The following is a 17,877-nucleotide window of genomic DNA, read 5'->3' on the forward strand; positions in this document are numbered from 1 at the left end:
GTTTTATTGACCAGAATTAAACATGAACATCATCGGTGCCGAGATTTTGAGTGTGAGATATAATTTAATGTCTCCAGTTGAACATTCTTAAAACCCTATGTGAAGATAAATTGAGAAACTATATCATATTCAGGTCTTCCTTTATTTCACTTACCTTTTTTTATTTTACTGGTAATTATATTCTAGAAGGAGAAAAAGAAGGTTAGCCACATTTTTGCTTGGAAAAAAATTTGTACTGTACTTTTGTATAGACTGATTTTATTAGAGCTAATTCATCAAACAGATTTTGGTGTAAAATTAATCCCCTCTAGAAATGTGATTTAAAACTAAGATAGTTGGGCCGGGCATGGTGACATACACTTGTAATCCCCACACTTGGGAGGCTCAGACAGGAGGATGCCACAGGTTCGAAGCCAGCCATGCTGGCTTAGGAGACCCTGTTTCCAAATTAAAAAAAAAAAAAAACGTATAAAATAGGTCTGGGAGTGTAACCTGGAAGTAGAAGAGATTCCAGTAACCCCCAGTACCACCAAAACAAACAAACAAACAAAAATACCCCCCAAGAAACCCAAGATAGTTAATATAATTTTATATAAAAATATCCTAACAAATATGATACCTTATAATCAATATCATATAGTGATTATAACCTAGAAGTTATAAATCAAAACTTTTTACAATGTTAAAAACAATCTTTTTTCAACATTGCAAAAAAGCTCTTTGCCAAGATTAACAAAAGTACTTAGTTGTAACTTCAAAGTTTATGGTGCCAAGATATAGAATACATTAATATTTAACTTAAATTTTAAGGTAATAAGTAAACATTTGCAAACTTCTTTCTTTCTTAATCGTTCTTTTTGTTTGTGTGTGGGTCTGGGGATGGAACCTCAGGGGCATTTGACCTCTGAGCTACACCCTCTGCCCTATTTTTATTCTTTATTTTGAAACAGGGTCTCATTAAGTTGCGGAGGGCCTCACTAAGTACCTGAGGCTGTTCATGAACCGGATCCTCTGGTCTCAGCTTCCTGAATGTTGGGATTACAAGAGTTCACCACCCCGGCTTAAATGTTCTTCTATGAAATAAAAAAAAAAAAACAAAAACAGATTGTGGATTGTTCTCTCAAACTAACCATGACATATGTCTATCATTCAAGTTTTTTAAATTAAACAATAAAATTATCCTTTTAAGTCATTTCTAAATTAAAGCTTACAAGGATTGTAATTTTATCTTCCCAAAACTAAAACCAGTTTTGTAAATTTAATTATAACACACTTCTGGGTAGTGACAGAACATAAATTGGAAATAGAAACATTTAAAAAGAAAATTTTAAGAGGTCATTTTTTCATCTTTAGCATAAAGCACATGAATGTGTAACTTTATATATTTAATTAGATATATCTTTGTTTTGATTTTCTTTTTTTAAATTTTTTATTGGTGCACTGTATTCATACATCATAGTGGGATACAAAAAACTTTTGTAGGCATACATGCACACATCGCCCAGTCAGCCCCCACCCAATCCCCACCCCATTCCCTCCCCATCCCTCCTTCCCATGCTTGGATTAGTGGTTGACATCTAGTATTATAGCAATTTATCCAAAATTAAAAATGATAATCTCACATAACAGTTTCATTTGTCTGATACCAAGCTTTTGATAACTTACAGATAATATTAAATATTTTAATATTTCTTTTTGCTTTCTTTCTTACCAGAGAATATTTTTTTTCTTCTTTTTTTTTAGGTGAAACTATCATATATTTATATATTTATTTTTCACAAAAAAATCTATCCTGATATGGAATATGGACTCTAGATACCCAAAACGATCTCGAAAAAGAACAAAGCTAGAAGATATATATTTTCTAATTTCAAACCATATAAAGCTATAATAATTGAAACAGTGTAGTATTATTCTAAAGGCAGAAATATAAACCATTGGAGTTAAATAAAAGCCTAGTGATACATTCTTCCATATATTGTCAAGTTATTTTTGATAAAGTTTCCACGAACATTTGGTGGAGGAAATAATAATCTTTTAAATAAATATTGTTGAAAAATAATAATTACATGAAAAAGAATAAAATTGGACCCTTACCTAATCCCATATACAAATATTAACTCAAAATAGATAAAAGACCTAAATATAAATCTTAAGACTATAAACGTTTAGGAGAAAATCTGGGTCATAAAACCTCACAACATTGAGATTGGCAGTGATTTCTTGGATATGATTTCAATGGCACAGGAAACAAAAGGGTATACAAACTCCCTAAAAAATAAAATATTGTATATCCAAAGACAATGTAAACAGAGTTAAAAGTTACTGATAGAATGGGATAAAATATTTTCAAATGCTATATCTGAAGGTATATTAATATTCCAACTAGAAATCCTAAAAATTAACAACAATAAAGGCAAACAATACCATTTAGAGATAGGTAAAAGACTAACATAAGTAATGAATCTCCACAGATAACCAATCTTAGTTGACTGTTGGATGGAAACTCTTGTTTCTCTGGTTCTGGTGTGTGTTACCTATATATTCTTTGTAGTTAATCTCTTTGAGTATTTTCTCTAGCGCTGGTTTTGAAGACATAAATTCCTTCAGTTTCTGTTTGTCATGGAAGCTTCTTATTTCGTTATCTAATTTGATAGAAAGTTTTGCTGGGTAGGAAATTTTTGGCTGGAAGTTGTTTTCTTTCAGAGTTTGGAATATGTTACTCCAAGCCCTTCTGGCTCTCATGACTTGGTTTGGGAAGTCTGGAGTGATTCTAATTGGTTTGCCTCTGAATGTCACTTGGCCCTTTGCTTTTGTTGCCTTTAAGATTCTCTGCTTGGCTTCCACATTGGTCATTTTGACAATTATCTGGCATGGGGATCCTCTTCTCCGATCCTGTCTAAAGGGAGTTCTATAAGTTTCCTGGAGCTGTGTATCATCCTCTTGCTCTATGTTTGGAAAATTTTCTGCTATTACTTCCTTGAAGAGATTGTTGATCCCTTTGGTTTCACCTTCTTTTCCCTCCTCTATTCCAATTATTCTTATGTTAGTTCTCTTTTTTATATATATATATAAGCATGACCTTTATTTTTTTGCCTTTTTACAATTTTTTATTGGTGCACTGTAGTCATACGCTTAATGGAGTACAAGGTGGTAGAGGCATATGTGCACACAGAGTGTGGCACAGCGGAATCGTGCTGGGCCCATATTAACTTTATATTATTTTTTTTCTTTTTATTTTTTTTATTGGTGCACTGTATTCATACATTATAGTAGAATACATACTTTTGTAGACATACATGCACACTTTTCCCAGTCAGCCCCCACCCAATCCCCACCCCATTCTCTCCCTATCCCTCCCTCCCATGCTTGGCTTAGTAGTTGACATCTAGTATTATGGCAATTTATCTAAAATTAAAAATGATAATCTCACATAACAGTTTCATTTTTCTGATACCAAGCTTTTGGTGACTTAAAGATAACATTTCAATATTTCTTTTTGCTTTCTTTCTTACCAGAAAATATTTTTTTTTCTATTTTTTAGGTGAAACTATCATATATTTATATATTTATTTTTCAGAAAAAAATTTATCCTAATATGGAATATGGACTCTAGGTACCCAAAACGATCTTGAAAAAGAACAAAGCTAGAAGATATATATTTTCTGATTTCAAAGCATATAAAGCTACAATAATTGAAACAGTGTACTACTATTCTAAAGGCAGATATATAAACCATTGGAGTTAAATAAAAGCCTAGAACTAAATTCTTCCCTATATTGTCAAGTTATTTTTGACAAGGTTTCCACAAACATTTGGTGGTGGAAATATTAATCTTTTAACTAAATATTGTTAAAAAATAATAATTACATGGAAAAGAATAAAATTGGACTCTTACCTAATCCCATATACAAATATTAACTCAAAATAGATAATAGACCTAAATATAAATCTTAAGACTATAAACTTTTAGGAGAAAATCTGGGTCATTAAACCTCACAACATTGAAATTGGCAGTGATTTCTTGGATATGATTTCAATGGCACAGGCAACAGAGGAGTATACAAACTCCCTAAAAAATAAAAAAAATATTGTATATCCAAAGACAATGTAAACAGAGTTAACAGTTACTAATAGAATGGGATAAAATATTTCCAAATGCTATATCTGAAGGTATATTAATATTCCAACTAGAAATCCTAGAAATTAAGAACAATAAAGGCAAACAATACCATTTAGAGATAGGTAAAAGACTAACATAAATAATGAATCTCCACAGATAACCAATCTTAGTTGTCTGTTGGATGGAAAATCTTGTTTCTCTAGTTCTGGAGTGTGTTACCTATTTCTTCTTTGTAGTTAATCTCTTTGAGTATTTTCTCTAGTGCTGGTTTTGAAAACATAAATTCCTTCAGTTGCTGTTTGTCATGGAAGCTTCTTATTTCTTTAACTAATTTGATAGAAAGTTTTGCTGGGTAGGAAATTTTTGGCTGGAAGTTGTTTTCTTTCAGAGTTTGGAATATGTTACTCCAAGCCCTTCTGGCTCTCATAACTTGGTTTGGGAAGTCTGGAGTGATTCTAATTGGTTTGCCTCTGAATGTCACTTGGCCCTTTGTTTTTGTTGCCTTTAAGATTCTCTGCTTGGCTTCCACATTGGTCATTTTGACAATTATGTGGCGTGGGGATCCTCTTCTCCTATCCTGTCTAAAGGGAGTTCTATAAGTTTCCTGGAGCTGTGTATCAACCTCTTGCTCTATGTTTGGAAAATGTTCTGCTATTACTTCCTTGAAGAGATTGTTGATCCCTTTGGTTTCACTTTCTTTTCCCTCCTCTATTCCGATTATTCTTAGGTTAGCTCTCTTAAAATGGGCCCATATTTCTTCAATATCAGGTTCCTGCTGTAGGATATTTTTTCCTAGATTAGAAACTATGCGTTCATTTTTGGAATGATCATCTTCTAAGAGCGAGATTCTGTTCTCCATGTGGTCTAATCGGTTGTTTGTGCTTTGAATTGAGGCCTTTACTTCATTAATTGCATCCTTTATCTCTTTTTGGCTCTCTCTGAGTTCTTTTTGAAGCACCTCTATTATTTCTACAGTTATTTTCCTGATTTGATCTTCTAGAAATCTCTGAATTTCTGTTTTATCGGGTTCTGATGATGTGGGATTGTCGGCATTCATTGCTCCATTTTTATTCATCTTTCCCATGATTTCGGGAGTTTGTTCCTTCTCTGGGTTCTTCCCTTGGGTCACTATGACTTCACTTAAGGTGCTCTGGATCTCGAGTCTGTGGTATCTCAGACCCCACTACTCCTTTACTGGGTTGTATCACAGAATCTCAGACCCAGGGAGTCGATAGAGGCTGCTTTAGACTATGGGTGGTGCCATATTGGGCATTCTCCTATGGTGTGATATCTCTGCCACTGCCACACCCCCCACTGGGTCAAGTCCCTGGGAGTGCAGTACTGGGATTTCTCCTCTGGGGCCCGCAATTTGACTCACTGTTGTTGAGTATGCAGATCGAGCTGTAGTGCACTCCGTGAATTCGCTGCTGCTGCTGCTGCCACTGGTGGCAATATGGTGCCGCTGCTACACCCTTGTCTGTGAGGCTGGTGTATTTCTTCTCTGTTTTTGAACTCCGCTCTGAGTCCCTGCAGCGTGTGCTGAGCCCAGCCACTGGGAGCTTTAGATGCTTCCTGCGCCAAAAAATCTGCCGAATCCCGCAGGGCTCTTCCGCAGTGGCTCACCTCGGCTCGCTGTCCAGGCTCTTCCGCAGTGGCTTACCTCAGATCGCTTCCCGCTGCTCCTCTCTGGAGCCTGGTGGGCTGTTGCGTGCGTTGGTCTGTAGCCGTAGCCATCCAGTGAGCTCGCCGCTGCCGCCAGCAGTCAGGAGCTGCTGCCGCGTGTTCAGCCGTGAGGCTGGCTTATCTCCTCTGTGGCTCTGAGCTCTGTTATGAGACCCCCTCCTCTCTGGGGCTGGTGATTTTTTTGTTTCTCTGGTGATGGTGTTTTCTGGCTATGAACGGCGCTGATTTTGTGGTAATAGAGATTGGTTGTTAGCGGGGCTCTTAAGCCCCGCTTTTCTCGGTCGCTATCTTCCTGGAAGTCTTGATTTTCTTTTTCTTCTCTATTATTGACAAATACATTATACAAAAATAACACCTTAAGTGGAAAAATTATTCTGATAGTAGAGGCTAGAAAGAAAGTAGAAAACATAGAGACCTCAGATAAATGTGGCGAGAGACCAGTAGGGCAGTGGAAAGGGGTAGTCAGATGGAGGTTGGGTGGGGTAAAGTGAGGCTTGATAAAGGAAACAGATCTAATAATGCTATGTCCATATATGAAGATGTCACTACCAATCTCACTAACATGTATGAAGAATGGGGAGAGGGAAGGTGGGTTGGGATCCACACAGAATCACACCAAAGTGCTGTGTGCATATGTTTGTATCACTTTGAGCCTCATTATGATGTATAATTACAATGTACCAATAAAAGTATATTAAGATTAGATTATTTGATTCAAAAATCAAATTTTTTCTTTTTGTTCTATACTTATTTAAAACAATATTGCCTAAATGAATGTTTAGTAAGTATTATTCAATGATGTTGATAAGGAGTCTGAAGTCTGGAGAGGTAGAAGTCTTCATCATAGGAGAAGAACATCAGATCTGTTTTGGAATTTAAAAAACTGAAAAAAAATAGATTATTGAATTTTACTATTTTGGCAAAATATCATTAAATAGCATGTTGTCAGGGAAATAGAGAATGAAATAAAAAATATTAGCATGTCTTCAGAGAGGCTAGCTAGCAAAAATGATACCAGCAGAGGGAATAGCTCTAGGCCAAGCTAATGGTCCATGGAAGAGTGGGAATATGTCATTTATAATTTGACTGTGATGTGGAGATATTCGCAGATGCTACTCTAAATGTCAATATTCCACTATGTCACAGTGAACAAAAGGAAGCCCTTAGAACCAACAGCTGTGTCACCATTGAAGTTCATCTAGGTAAACAGTACATTGTAAATTCACAAGGGCATCAAAAAGGATTCATGGATCCCACCATTTGCTCAACTCCACAAACCATAGGCAAATTACAAGTCTAGGGTCTGCCACTAAGAAGACAAAACCATATAAATCCTGAATCACTAAATCTTTGGAACACATTCAATATTCCTGCAGTCAAATAAACTCAGTATAAAATTGGATGGCAAAATGGAAATCAACCAAAATCAGAATAGAAAAATAAAATTCTATAAGGATATGTTGAAGTGTAATTCTAAGCAATAGGGCATAGCCAATGACTGCTAGGAAACCATAGCAACAGGCAGATCAAGCTGGCATGTTAGTAATCTGAGATGGGATGGTTTATGTAAAGGGAGGGAGCTGAGTTGTAGGAGGATATAGCCTAGAAACATAAAACAAGCATACTTCCTCAGAGGAAGAATGCAGCCTTATAAGTTACAATATCCCATGAGATGTCAACAGAATAGCACTATCCTTAAACAAGAATCACACTGGAGCCTTCTAGAATTTCAGGATCCATGTATCAGTATGACCTTAAAATAAGCTAACTTGTGTAATTAAGCAATTTAGTCCCTCTGTAAGCCATTTGAGGAAAATATTACATATATTAAAACAGCAATAATAAAACATACTAAAACAAAGCTCTAATATATACTCATTTAAATGCCAAATCATTTTATTTGGTGATCTAGATTTAGCAGTTGATAATGTACAGAAATGGCAAGTGGTAGCTTTGTCAGATGTCTAAATATAGAGATTTAAAACAAACATGTCACTTAATAATGAAGATGTATTCTGAAGGATGCATTGGTGGAGATTTGGTCATTGTGTTAGCATCATAAAATGTACTTACACAAAGCTAGATGGCATGTCAATCACTCAGGTAAGCCTCATGATGCAACTGAGAGAAATGCTAAGCTGGGAGTGGTGGCACATGCATGCAATCCCAGTACTGGGTAGGTGGAGGCAGGAGGACTAAGAGTTTGAGGACAGCCTCAGCAATTTAGCAAGGCCCTCCACAACTTAGTGAGATCTGCTTAAAAAAATGATAGGGCTGGGGATGTAGCTGAGAGGTAGAACACTGCTGGATTCAATCCAATCCCCAGTACCCGCCCCCCCCACAGAGAGAGAGAGAGAGAGAGAGAGAGAGAGAGAGAGAGAGAGAGAGAAATGCTAAACATGAGTCATATGGGGCTGCTGCCCGTATAACACAGAACTCAGTGGATTTTTTACATGGAAAAAGTATAGCCCAAAGTAATGCTAAAAGTACAGTAACTACATAAGTCAGTAACGTATTCATTCACTATCATTATCACATATTAAGTGTTGTGAAATTCTATAATTCTATTTTATATACTATGCCTAATTGTGCATACAATACTTTCATATGACTGACAGCACAGATGATTTATTTATACCAACATAATAAACAATGTAGCTATAACATTAGGGCAGCTTTGCCATCACTAAGTGATAGAATTTTTCAGCTTCATTATAATCTCATGGGACCACCATAGTATATGCAGTCTATCATTGAACAAAATGTCATTACATGGTACATGACTGTGTTTAAATAATTCCTGCTTGTCAAAAATGGAACATATAATTTCTTCAATATAAATCCTGTGAACATGAATCTCATATAAATATGTAAAAATGGAAGCACAGGTTTCATTTTATATTTCGACAAAGGAAAAAACTTTTTTCTTTTTCATGTTTGCTGCAAGGTATTTAATTTAAAGAATAATGTCAAAAGAACTACTGACCACTAATGAGATACAAGGTATTATCTATATTTCTTCCCATTATTACTGTCTTGAATATTTATAAAGCTGGACTACACATTTTCCTGCATGAATTAGCTATAAATCATAAGCCATATTTTAGCCAAGTAAATACATCTTTAAGGAAAGACCTTTAAAGGAAAGAAAAATGGGATTTTAAAGCCAAATCTAAGTACAACTTCCCAGGCAGTATTTTATTTGAGACACTTTTCTGTGCTGCCAGTGAAGATAGAAAATTGCATTCAAGGTAAGTATTTTGTGAATTAAAAATAGAAAATAATTAGGTCTATAGTTGTCTCCAAATGTATACAAGAAATTTTATAAAATCTAAATATTCTATGTATCCAAAATCAGATTTATTTAAGAAAATCAGTACTAGCAGAAAATCAGTACTAAGCAGTACTACTACACACTTTAATCCCTGTACTTGGGAGGCCAAGACAACAGGGTCACAGGTCTGAAGTCAGAATCAACAGGATAATAAAACCCTGTTTCAAAATAAAAATAAAATAGGGTTAGGGGTATAGCTCAGATGTAGACTGCTTCTGGGCTCAATGCCTAGTATGAAAAGAAAAAGAAAATTAGTACTATTAAAGTGATTTCTAATAAATAATACTAAACATAACTATAAATAGAAGTCTAAACTTGACAATGTAAGATTACCGCAACTTTATTTTCCTCAAATCTTATAAAATAGAACAAAAATAGATAAACACTCTTTTACTTTGTGGTACTGATGTTCCTGGAAACCCTTCTGCCTTCGGGCTACACTCCCAGACACCTATTTTTATACTTTTTTTAATTTGGAAACAGGGTCTCTTAAGCCAGCAAGGCTGGCTTCGAACCTGCGCGATCCTCCTGTCTCCGCAAGCGCGGGAATTACAAGCGTGCCCCACCACACCTGGCAAGAACACTTTTTAAATGAAGCATAAAATGATCAAAACCTCATGGTATGAACAATATTAAAATTTTGTGAAGCAATATAAAAAGAAACAAACAGAAATATCAAGAGTTTAAATGTGTCTCTTTTTGTATGGGGAGGTGAGGGGGCATTAAGAAGTCCCTAAAGGTGTATATCAGGTACCTAAAAGGTATACCTAATTATTTTTTAAAATATAAAAATGAGTGGTCATAGAAGACATTTATAAATATCGCTTCAGTCTGGCACATTATAAATGTGTGTGGGGGATTAGAACTGAAGGAGAGATAATTCTCATTTTGTATTACTTTGTAGCAAAGGAAATATCCCAAATTAATGGCAACAAAGGGAAGAACAGCAGTCATGCTGAGAAGATCCCATGAGGGAAAGGCTTTATTATAAGTCACCTCCTTGGCTGAATGTGAACAGCTGAGGGTGGTAAAGTTGGGTTTATTTGGAGAAGACCAACATTCAAGGAATGGAGAATGAAAAAAGCAAAATAAAGGGAAAGACTATAGTAAATCTTAAGAGAAAGAAGACTGATTTAGCTAATCGTTTTTCTTAGTGTTTATGTTGTACCATGCAACATGTTTTACATAAGAAATGAACACAGTTGGCGACAACACATACAAGAAAGAAAAAAGAATATCATATTCAGCTAACAGGAAAGAAATTGTGTTAAGGAAAGGCAAGAGCCAACGGTGACTTTAACAAATACATTAATAGTAGTTGGAGTAAGAAGTACTTAGATTCAAGATGGATATTGGGAAGATTTTTAATGATCCAAAATGGAGAGGGCAAAGTGAGTCCTGTGAGTTTCTCATGTTCATTTCACCAGTTCTCCAGTTTTAATGGGGCTTAAACGTACGTGTTTACCTCTTTCCCAACAAGTCCATCTGTCTCCCTTGAATCTGACTTCATCTTCACTTTTAGGATTAATACTAATGAGTTCTAATCATTTCCATACCATGCTCCTAGCTAGATACAATATTACAATTACTATTTGTCTTTCCTGGTTAATAGTATTGGGTCAGAGATGGGCACATGACAAAATGTGGCCCAATTACACTAAAGCAAGATACTTTTTTTCCAGATGAATTAAAAGGTTTATTTTCTACAAATGTGTAGACTGTCTTGGATATTTTGACCAGATAGGTGAATAATTAGATTTAAATACCTAGATTAAATATAATAGAATCAGTTATTTATATGTAACTACAATATTAAAAATCTCAGGGGATTTGTTTTCAAAAATATATCTACTTTTTATTAATTCAATTAATTTATCTGATACAAAATGACATAAATCAAACATATTAATGGTACATGTGATGTTAGATACATTTATACATTGTACAATATTCAAATCAGATTAAACATATCTACTTAAAAATTTACCATTTTCCTATGAAGACAACATTCAAAAGACTTTTCTCTAGCTTTTTGAGAGATGCATAACTGCTATCATCATACTAGCATACAGTTATTTACATTACAGAAAGTTTTCTTTCTGCTAACTGTACTTCACCATCCCACCTTTCCCCTGCCCTCCTCAGTCTCCCATTTTCTCAGTGTCATTTTACTTGAACAGGATGGCTTTTTAGATCACTGTTAGGCAACAGAGAAACTTATACAGATGTTTCTCAATGCATGGCAGTGTTATGGCTTGATAAACTTATCATAAATTACAAATATATGTCACATACATTTGATAATTCTATAAACCCATTATAAAGTAAAAAAGTTATATGTCAGTCCACTGTAAGCAGAGTTATTTAAGGTTCACCATAGCTCAAAGAAATAACTGAAAATATGTAGGCACAATCATGATAATGGAAATTCTGAGCATGATAGAAAGATAAATTTATTTTCTTCTCATTCCCTGGCTGTCTGGCCACTTAATATTGAAAAAAAAAAAAAAAAGGATGTGACCCTACTTAAATCACTCTAAGCTGATAACTATGGTTTCAAACCAGGTACAAACAGGAAGTAGGAGTTAAGTGAGGAAGGTTGTTCATACAGAGACTGATAAGTTTCTAACATGAGTTTTTGTTCTCTTGGTCTTATGTATATTTATGAATGACTTTTTTCTTTCCTATACATTTCAGAGGTTCTTAAAGGATTCTAACCCCACCCTGAATTATTTATTTATTTATTTATTTATTTATTTATTTATTTATTTTTGTGGTACTGGGGGTGGAAGCCAGAGGCTTTCTACCTCTGTCTATACTCCCAGCCCTATTTTAATGCCCTAGTTTTATATTTTATTTGGAAACAGGGTCTCACTAAGTTGCTGAGAGCCTCACAAAGTAGCTGAGGCTGGTTTCAAACCTGCGTGATCCTCCTGTCTCAGCTTCCCAAGCGCGAGGATTACAAGCGTGTGCCACCATGCCTGACTTCTGATTTAATTTTTAATTTTTAATTTTTTAACTGGTGCATTGTAGTCGTACATCTTAATGGAGTACAATATGGTAGAGGCATACATATCACCAAATTAGCCCTTAACCAATTGCCACCCCATTCCCTCTCCCTCCCTCCTTTTCATGTTTGGCTTGGTGATTGACATTAATATGTTTGTTAATGTACATCCTGTACATTAGAGAATTTCCCTCTTCTCCTTCTATCCCCTCTCAGTTAGGTTACCTTATTTGCTCATCTAAAGTTTCTCCTTCTTTGTTTAGAGATCCTCCTATGACCCATTTTTTCCCCTAGCTTCCACGTATTAGGGAGAGCATCCAATTTCTTATTTTTTGTGACTGACTAATCTCACTTACCATAATATTCTCCAGTTTCATCCATTTCACTACAATTGACATAATTTTGTACTTTGTCATGACTGAGAAAAATCCCATTGTGTACATATCCCATAATTTTATTATCCATTCATCTGTTGATGGACATCTTGGCTGATTCCATAGTTTGGCAATTGTGAATTGTGCAGTTATGAATATAGATATGCATGCATTAGTTTGGTAGAGATTTCACCTAACTCCAACTAGAATAGCAATTATTCAAAACACAAACTACAACAAATGATGGCAAAGATGTGGAGAAGTGAGAACTCTAATACTTGTTGGTGGGATTGCAAATTAGTGCAATCACTTTGCACAACAGTATGGAGGATCCTCAGAAGAATGGAAATGAATTTACTATCTGATCCAGCAATACAACTTGTGGGTATCTATCCCAAAGAATGAAAACCAAACCACCCTGATGACATTTAACTGCACTAAATAAAACATGGGAAGTATGTTTTTCTAGTATCCTTCTTTTTGATAATTTCACTTCATTTTCATTCCCCTCATGCAGTCTTCATAGAATAATTAAACTGGCCTCACATTGTCTTTTTCTGATACATATCTCACTTCTAATCCACGGAAAACTCTCAGGTGTTTTTGCTTGAACAATTTTCAGAAGTCAGGCCAGTTCCAATGTAGCAATAACTCCCTTCAATTCCCTACTCAAGTTGTCAAATGAATCATCCCTAAAATCAGTCCCTGGATTGGAATTACATATCAGTTCACTCAGCTCCACTAACTTTACCAAACACTTATTAAACTTCTAAACAGAACTAATAAAAGGAACCACTTCTAGGTTCAGAAAACCCAAGAAGTAAAATCTATAGAAATAAAAATATAAAATATTTCACTATGTGATGAAATTTTTGGCTCTTTCATATATTTGCCCCTTTGTCTCAATGTCCTATCTTCTTATAATTTCTACAGGAATAAAATACAAATAACTAAATCAATTTCAGTGAACTTTAATGAAAGCAGAATTATGTTACTGTGAAGAGTACTTCTCTTAACATAATGCTGAAGTTAAAAACTAAATCTTATACATAAATCATAAACTTAGGGAAAATTTTTAGCTCTTCTGTGTCGGGAATCCAGCCCGACAGCTGGCGGGGCTTGGCGAGATGGTGAGTACCGACGACTCGAACACAAACCCACGAGCCGGGAGTCAAGTCAGGCGAGATCTCATTTATTTCTCTCCAAGCAGTTCTTTATATAGCACCAAGCCACGAGGGGAATTTCCATGAGAAATAGCCTAGCCTATCCGGGATAAAGATCACTAGCACGTAGTTTACGGCCAATCCCAGGCCAGTACATGAGCCATTCATGTGTGCGGAAAGCTCCTTTAAAGGTAGAAAGGGAAAAACCGCTCAGTCTCCCCACCCATAGTGAATGGGGAAACCACGCCTTCCTAGCTTCCTCCAGGCACCATCTTGACCATTTTTTGCTGAATCACTTTACTTAAAGTTTTGCCTTAGGCCGTAGGCCGCTCAGGCCGAATCTTCTTAGGCGCTGTATAGACATACCCCATCACTTCTGGTTTTACCCTTTCCTGTTACTTCTTATGTCAGGAATGATTTTCTTTCATGTATTCTTTCCTTCCCTCTCATTCTTGTTATTCTTTCTTCCTCCCTTCCTCCCTCCCTTCCTTCCTTCCTTCCTTCCTTCCTTCCTTCCTTCCATTCTTCCTTCTCAAATCAGCTTTGTTATAGAGATAGATATTTTACATGAAAATAATTTAGACAGTGGGGAACACTTAGAAATTCCTAAGTAAATAATATTTATTAGAGTTATATGGAAGATATTCATTCACAAGCAGTGTGCTAGATGCAATAGTTGTGATGATGTCAACAAGAAGATAACCTATGCCTAGGAATATTTGAAAACCCAAAAAAGAGGGATCATAAACTTATAGATGAAAAAAATAGGATTGACTATTGGACACGGAATTCAAAGAATAATATTACATTATAATATCATAAGATAATTGCATTGTAAGGAAACAAATTTAAGATTTGGGACAAAGGAATCTGCAAAAATATGTACATATTAATTTAGACCTATTATAAACTTTTAAGGGGACACTAAGGTCAGAGTGTTTAGGATGTCATTATTTATGTTTATCTATAGCTCCAAATAAGATAAAATATACTAAAAATAATAGCTAACAGTGGTAAGGAAGAGAGTTTGGAGAGAAAAGAGTAATGGACCAAGGGTACCCTTGTATGCTGAGAAGTTAATGAAACTTAAATTTCTCATCCTTCACTTGCTTGGGCACTATGGGAGGTCCCTAGAACATGTTCACATGGTCATGTGTTTGAAGAATTTGCACAACCAAGATTTTTGTTTTATTCTTTAAGAGAGCCCTCCTATATGTGTAAGTTTGGCTGATCCCTTCAATACTTAAATCTAGCATATTAAAATCTCCTATTATCATGCCAAACTGTACAAACATCAGGCTCCACAGGACATATATTTTCTTATTGTAGTTTGCATTCTCTTGAAAGCAAAGTCTGAGACAAAGACTAATGAAGGCCATTTATTTGGAAGGTGACTCTAGGGAGCAAGAGAGAAGAATCAAGGAAAACCAGACAGGGAAGAAGGAAAAGTCAATAATTAAGAATTCCTTTTCAAATGAGCTCCTATAAACAGTAGGAACAAGTTATACCAGGAATTATAAAAAGTATAGAAATAATATTTCAAACTTGTTCACCTTACAGGCATGGCTCACAGTATTTAACTAGCTACCACACTACACTTGTGGAAGATTGCTCTCAGAGTTTAATTCTTGCCAAATTTCTGAGCTGCTTGTTGTGTGAATTACTTATTTTAGAAAACACTCTGAGGCAGAAAGCAGAAGATATCCCATACTTAAAGTGGGACACTGAAAGGCAAGGTGAGTCTGAAATTTCTATCAGAACACACAATTGATGCAGGTGGGTAGAAGACCTAAGACATATTTACAAGAGACACTTGTTTCCAATAGGTTCAAGCATAAGCATAAATATTCAAGGCTAGCCTCAGCAACTTAGCAAGATGATTCTGTTTCACATGCCCTGGGTTCAAGTGTGTGTGTGTGTGTGTGTGTGTGTGTGTGTGTGTGTGTGTGTATCAATATATACATCCAAGAATAATAATTAGAAAGCAATTTATATTAGTAAAGTCAAGAGAAAAGAATATTAGAATGAGTCTGATCAAATCTTAAATTTTACAAGGTGCTCAAGAATGGTATGCTTAAAAATTCTATTGAATTATGTTAATGAGAGATGATGATTGACTTAATAATGATAATTTTATTGAAGAAATTAGTCAGAAAGTCACATTAAAAGTCATAAGTACTTTCTGCCTTTATGAGTTAATATTTTCTTGAAACCCCTTCTGCCCAAATACTTTTACGTGCCTTTGAGATTTAAATGAGTTAGAATGAGTAAAGTCCTTATAACTATTTCTTTTTGGCATATCATAGGCACTATATACTGTTGTTGTTATTATTATTATTATTATTATTATTATTATTATTATTAAGAATATTGTAAAAACATGCAACGGAACCAGATGGAGATCAACTTAAAGCTTGTTAGGTTCTTCTCAAATCAGATTATCTCAAAGAGATAAAAGAATGTTGAGAGTTTAGGATTGGAGGGGGAATGGTGACAGGGGGTTATCCAGATTTTAGGGTCTAGAGAACTCAGAAAGGTCAAGACAAGACTCAATAATTCAAAAAATGGTGTTCTCTAGTTCCATCTATTTTTCTGCAAATAACATAATTTTGTTGTAGAAGAGTGGAAGGGGATAGAGGGAGCCAGATGGAATGAGGAAAGAAGTAGTTGGAATTGTGCCTATGTAGTGAAGGCATCATTACCAACCTCACTGTTACATATGGGGAGGGGTGAGTAGTGGGGTGAACTGAAGAGAATGGTTTTTTTTGTATGACTTTGAACCTCACTAAGATGTATAATTAAAATGCACTAATAAAAGTATAAAGAGGAACATTCAAAAATAGGGATAGTAAAAATTGCCTATAGCTTATCAAAGAAGAAATGGGTAATAAGTTAAGATGCAGTCATGAAGATTGTTTTCTCTGAATTTTAGAATTTGAGATATTGAAAATAGAACAATTTACCATCCATAGGTATATGTGTAGGAACACTGAGATAACTAAGGTGAACATTTCAAAATCAGCATACAACAGAATTTTATACTATACAGCATACAAAGCCTTACATTTCTCAAAACATTGTGCACACATATACATACACACTGATGCACATACAAAATACAATAGGTATTTGAGGATATTTGTTGTCTTAAATTAGCATAATTTTTTTTTATTTTCAAAAAGCATCAAAAAGTGAGTATATTTAACCAAAATCAGCTCAATAGAGCAAATGGGTGACAAGAAGAATAATCCATGCTATATAGCATGTTTAGTGAACTGAAGCAGACAAAGTTGGTTGAAAGCAGGCAGAGAAACTTTGTTGTAAGAATTAGAACCGAGGGGCTCCATAATCATCGGGCATCTGCTCAATGTTGTACCTATGGTTAGAAATGTACATGTTAGGAACTCCAGGGATCTTCCGGATTCTTCGTTTAAGGTCACGGTCAACTGTGGCCACGATGTAACACTTGTGCTGAGTTACTCTTTGTACTAAGCAGTCATCTGCATAGGTTCCTTTGTGTGTGCATGGTAATCGTTCAAACCGTGGGTCCTTGGCAATTCTTAAAGCCACTCGATACTTCTGCCCCAGTTTTTCAATTTCAGCCATTACACAATCAGTTATACAAGGGATACACTTGGCATATAGACAATCCATCATTGATTGCACTAAGTCCAATTTGGCTTTAATGGAAAAGTTGATAAAGTTGGTTTCAACCAGAATGTGGTAAGGTGGGCCCAACTGAGTGTTATATTGGAAGAATAAGCATGAAGGGTGTTGGGGGACTTCTCTTTCTTTCAATACACTGGGATCTTTCTTTGGTTTCTTTTTTGGTTTTAATCTATCCTTTTCTTTAAGTCTCTCATCTCTAAGACGAAGCATTCGCTTCATGGTCGCGTACTTCCTTGTTTTCTTTTGCTTCCCCATGATCACTCTTTCCCGTCGGTTCCGGAATCACCCTAGCATAAAAATTTAAAAAAGCAAGAACCTAAACATTTTGAAAGAGTTCTAGATTATTATTTGATCAACAATTATATTAATCTGTATTCCTTCAATTATTTAATTAATATAATCTGACAGTGATTTACAGTTTCATTTTTCTATTAGAAGTATTTTAATGAAATATTTTTTATATTCTCTTATCAAGGAATCTCAATGTTTATGACTAATGATTTCTAATCAACATATTTTTAAAA

The 17,877-nt window shown here is 35.1% G+C and overlaps 1 protein-coding gene across 1 annotated transcript; it reads right to left on the reverse strand.

Annotated features, from left to right (window-relative positions):
• Positions 1 to 17,011: 17,011 nt before the first annotated feature.
• Positions 17,012 to 17,608, reverse strand: LOC308265779 (rRNA-processing protein FCF1 homolog; the record flags this gene model as incomplete). The annotated part of the gene is made up of 1 exon (XM_080699693.1): positions 17,012 to 17,608. The coding sequence occupies one exon, from the start codon at positions 17,606 to 17,608 to the stop codon at positions 17,012 to 17,014; it is 597 nt and encodes a 198-aa protein (XP_080555819.1).
• Between the last annotated feature and the right edge of the window lie 269 nt (positions 17,609 to 17,877).

The sequence above is a fragment of the Muscardinus avellanarius genome (assembly GCF_963383645.1).
Source record: "Muscardinus avellanarius genome assembly, chromosome: 8".
Classification (NCBI taxonomy): domain Eukaryota; kingdom Metazoa; phylum Chordata; class Mammalia; order Rodentia; family Gliridae; genus Muscardinus; species Muscardinus avellanarius.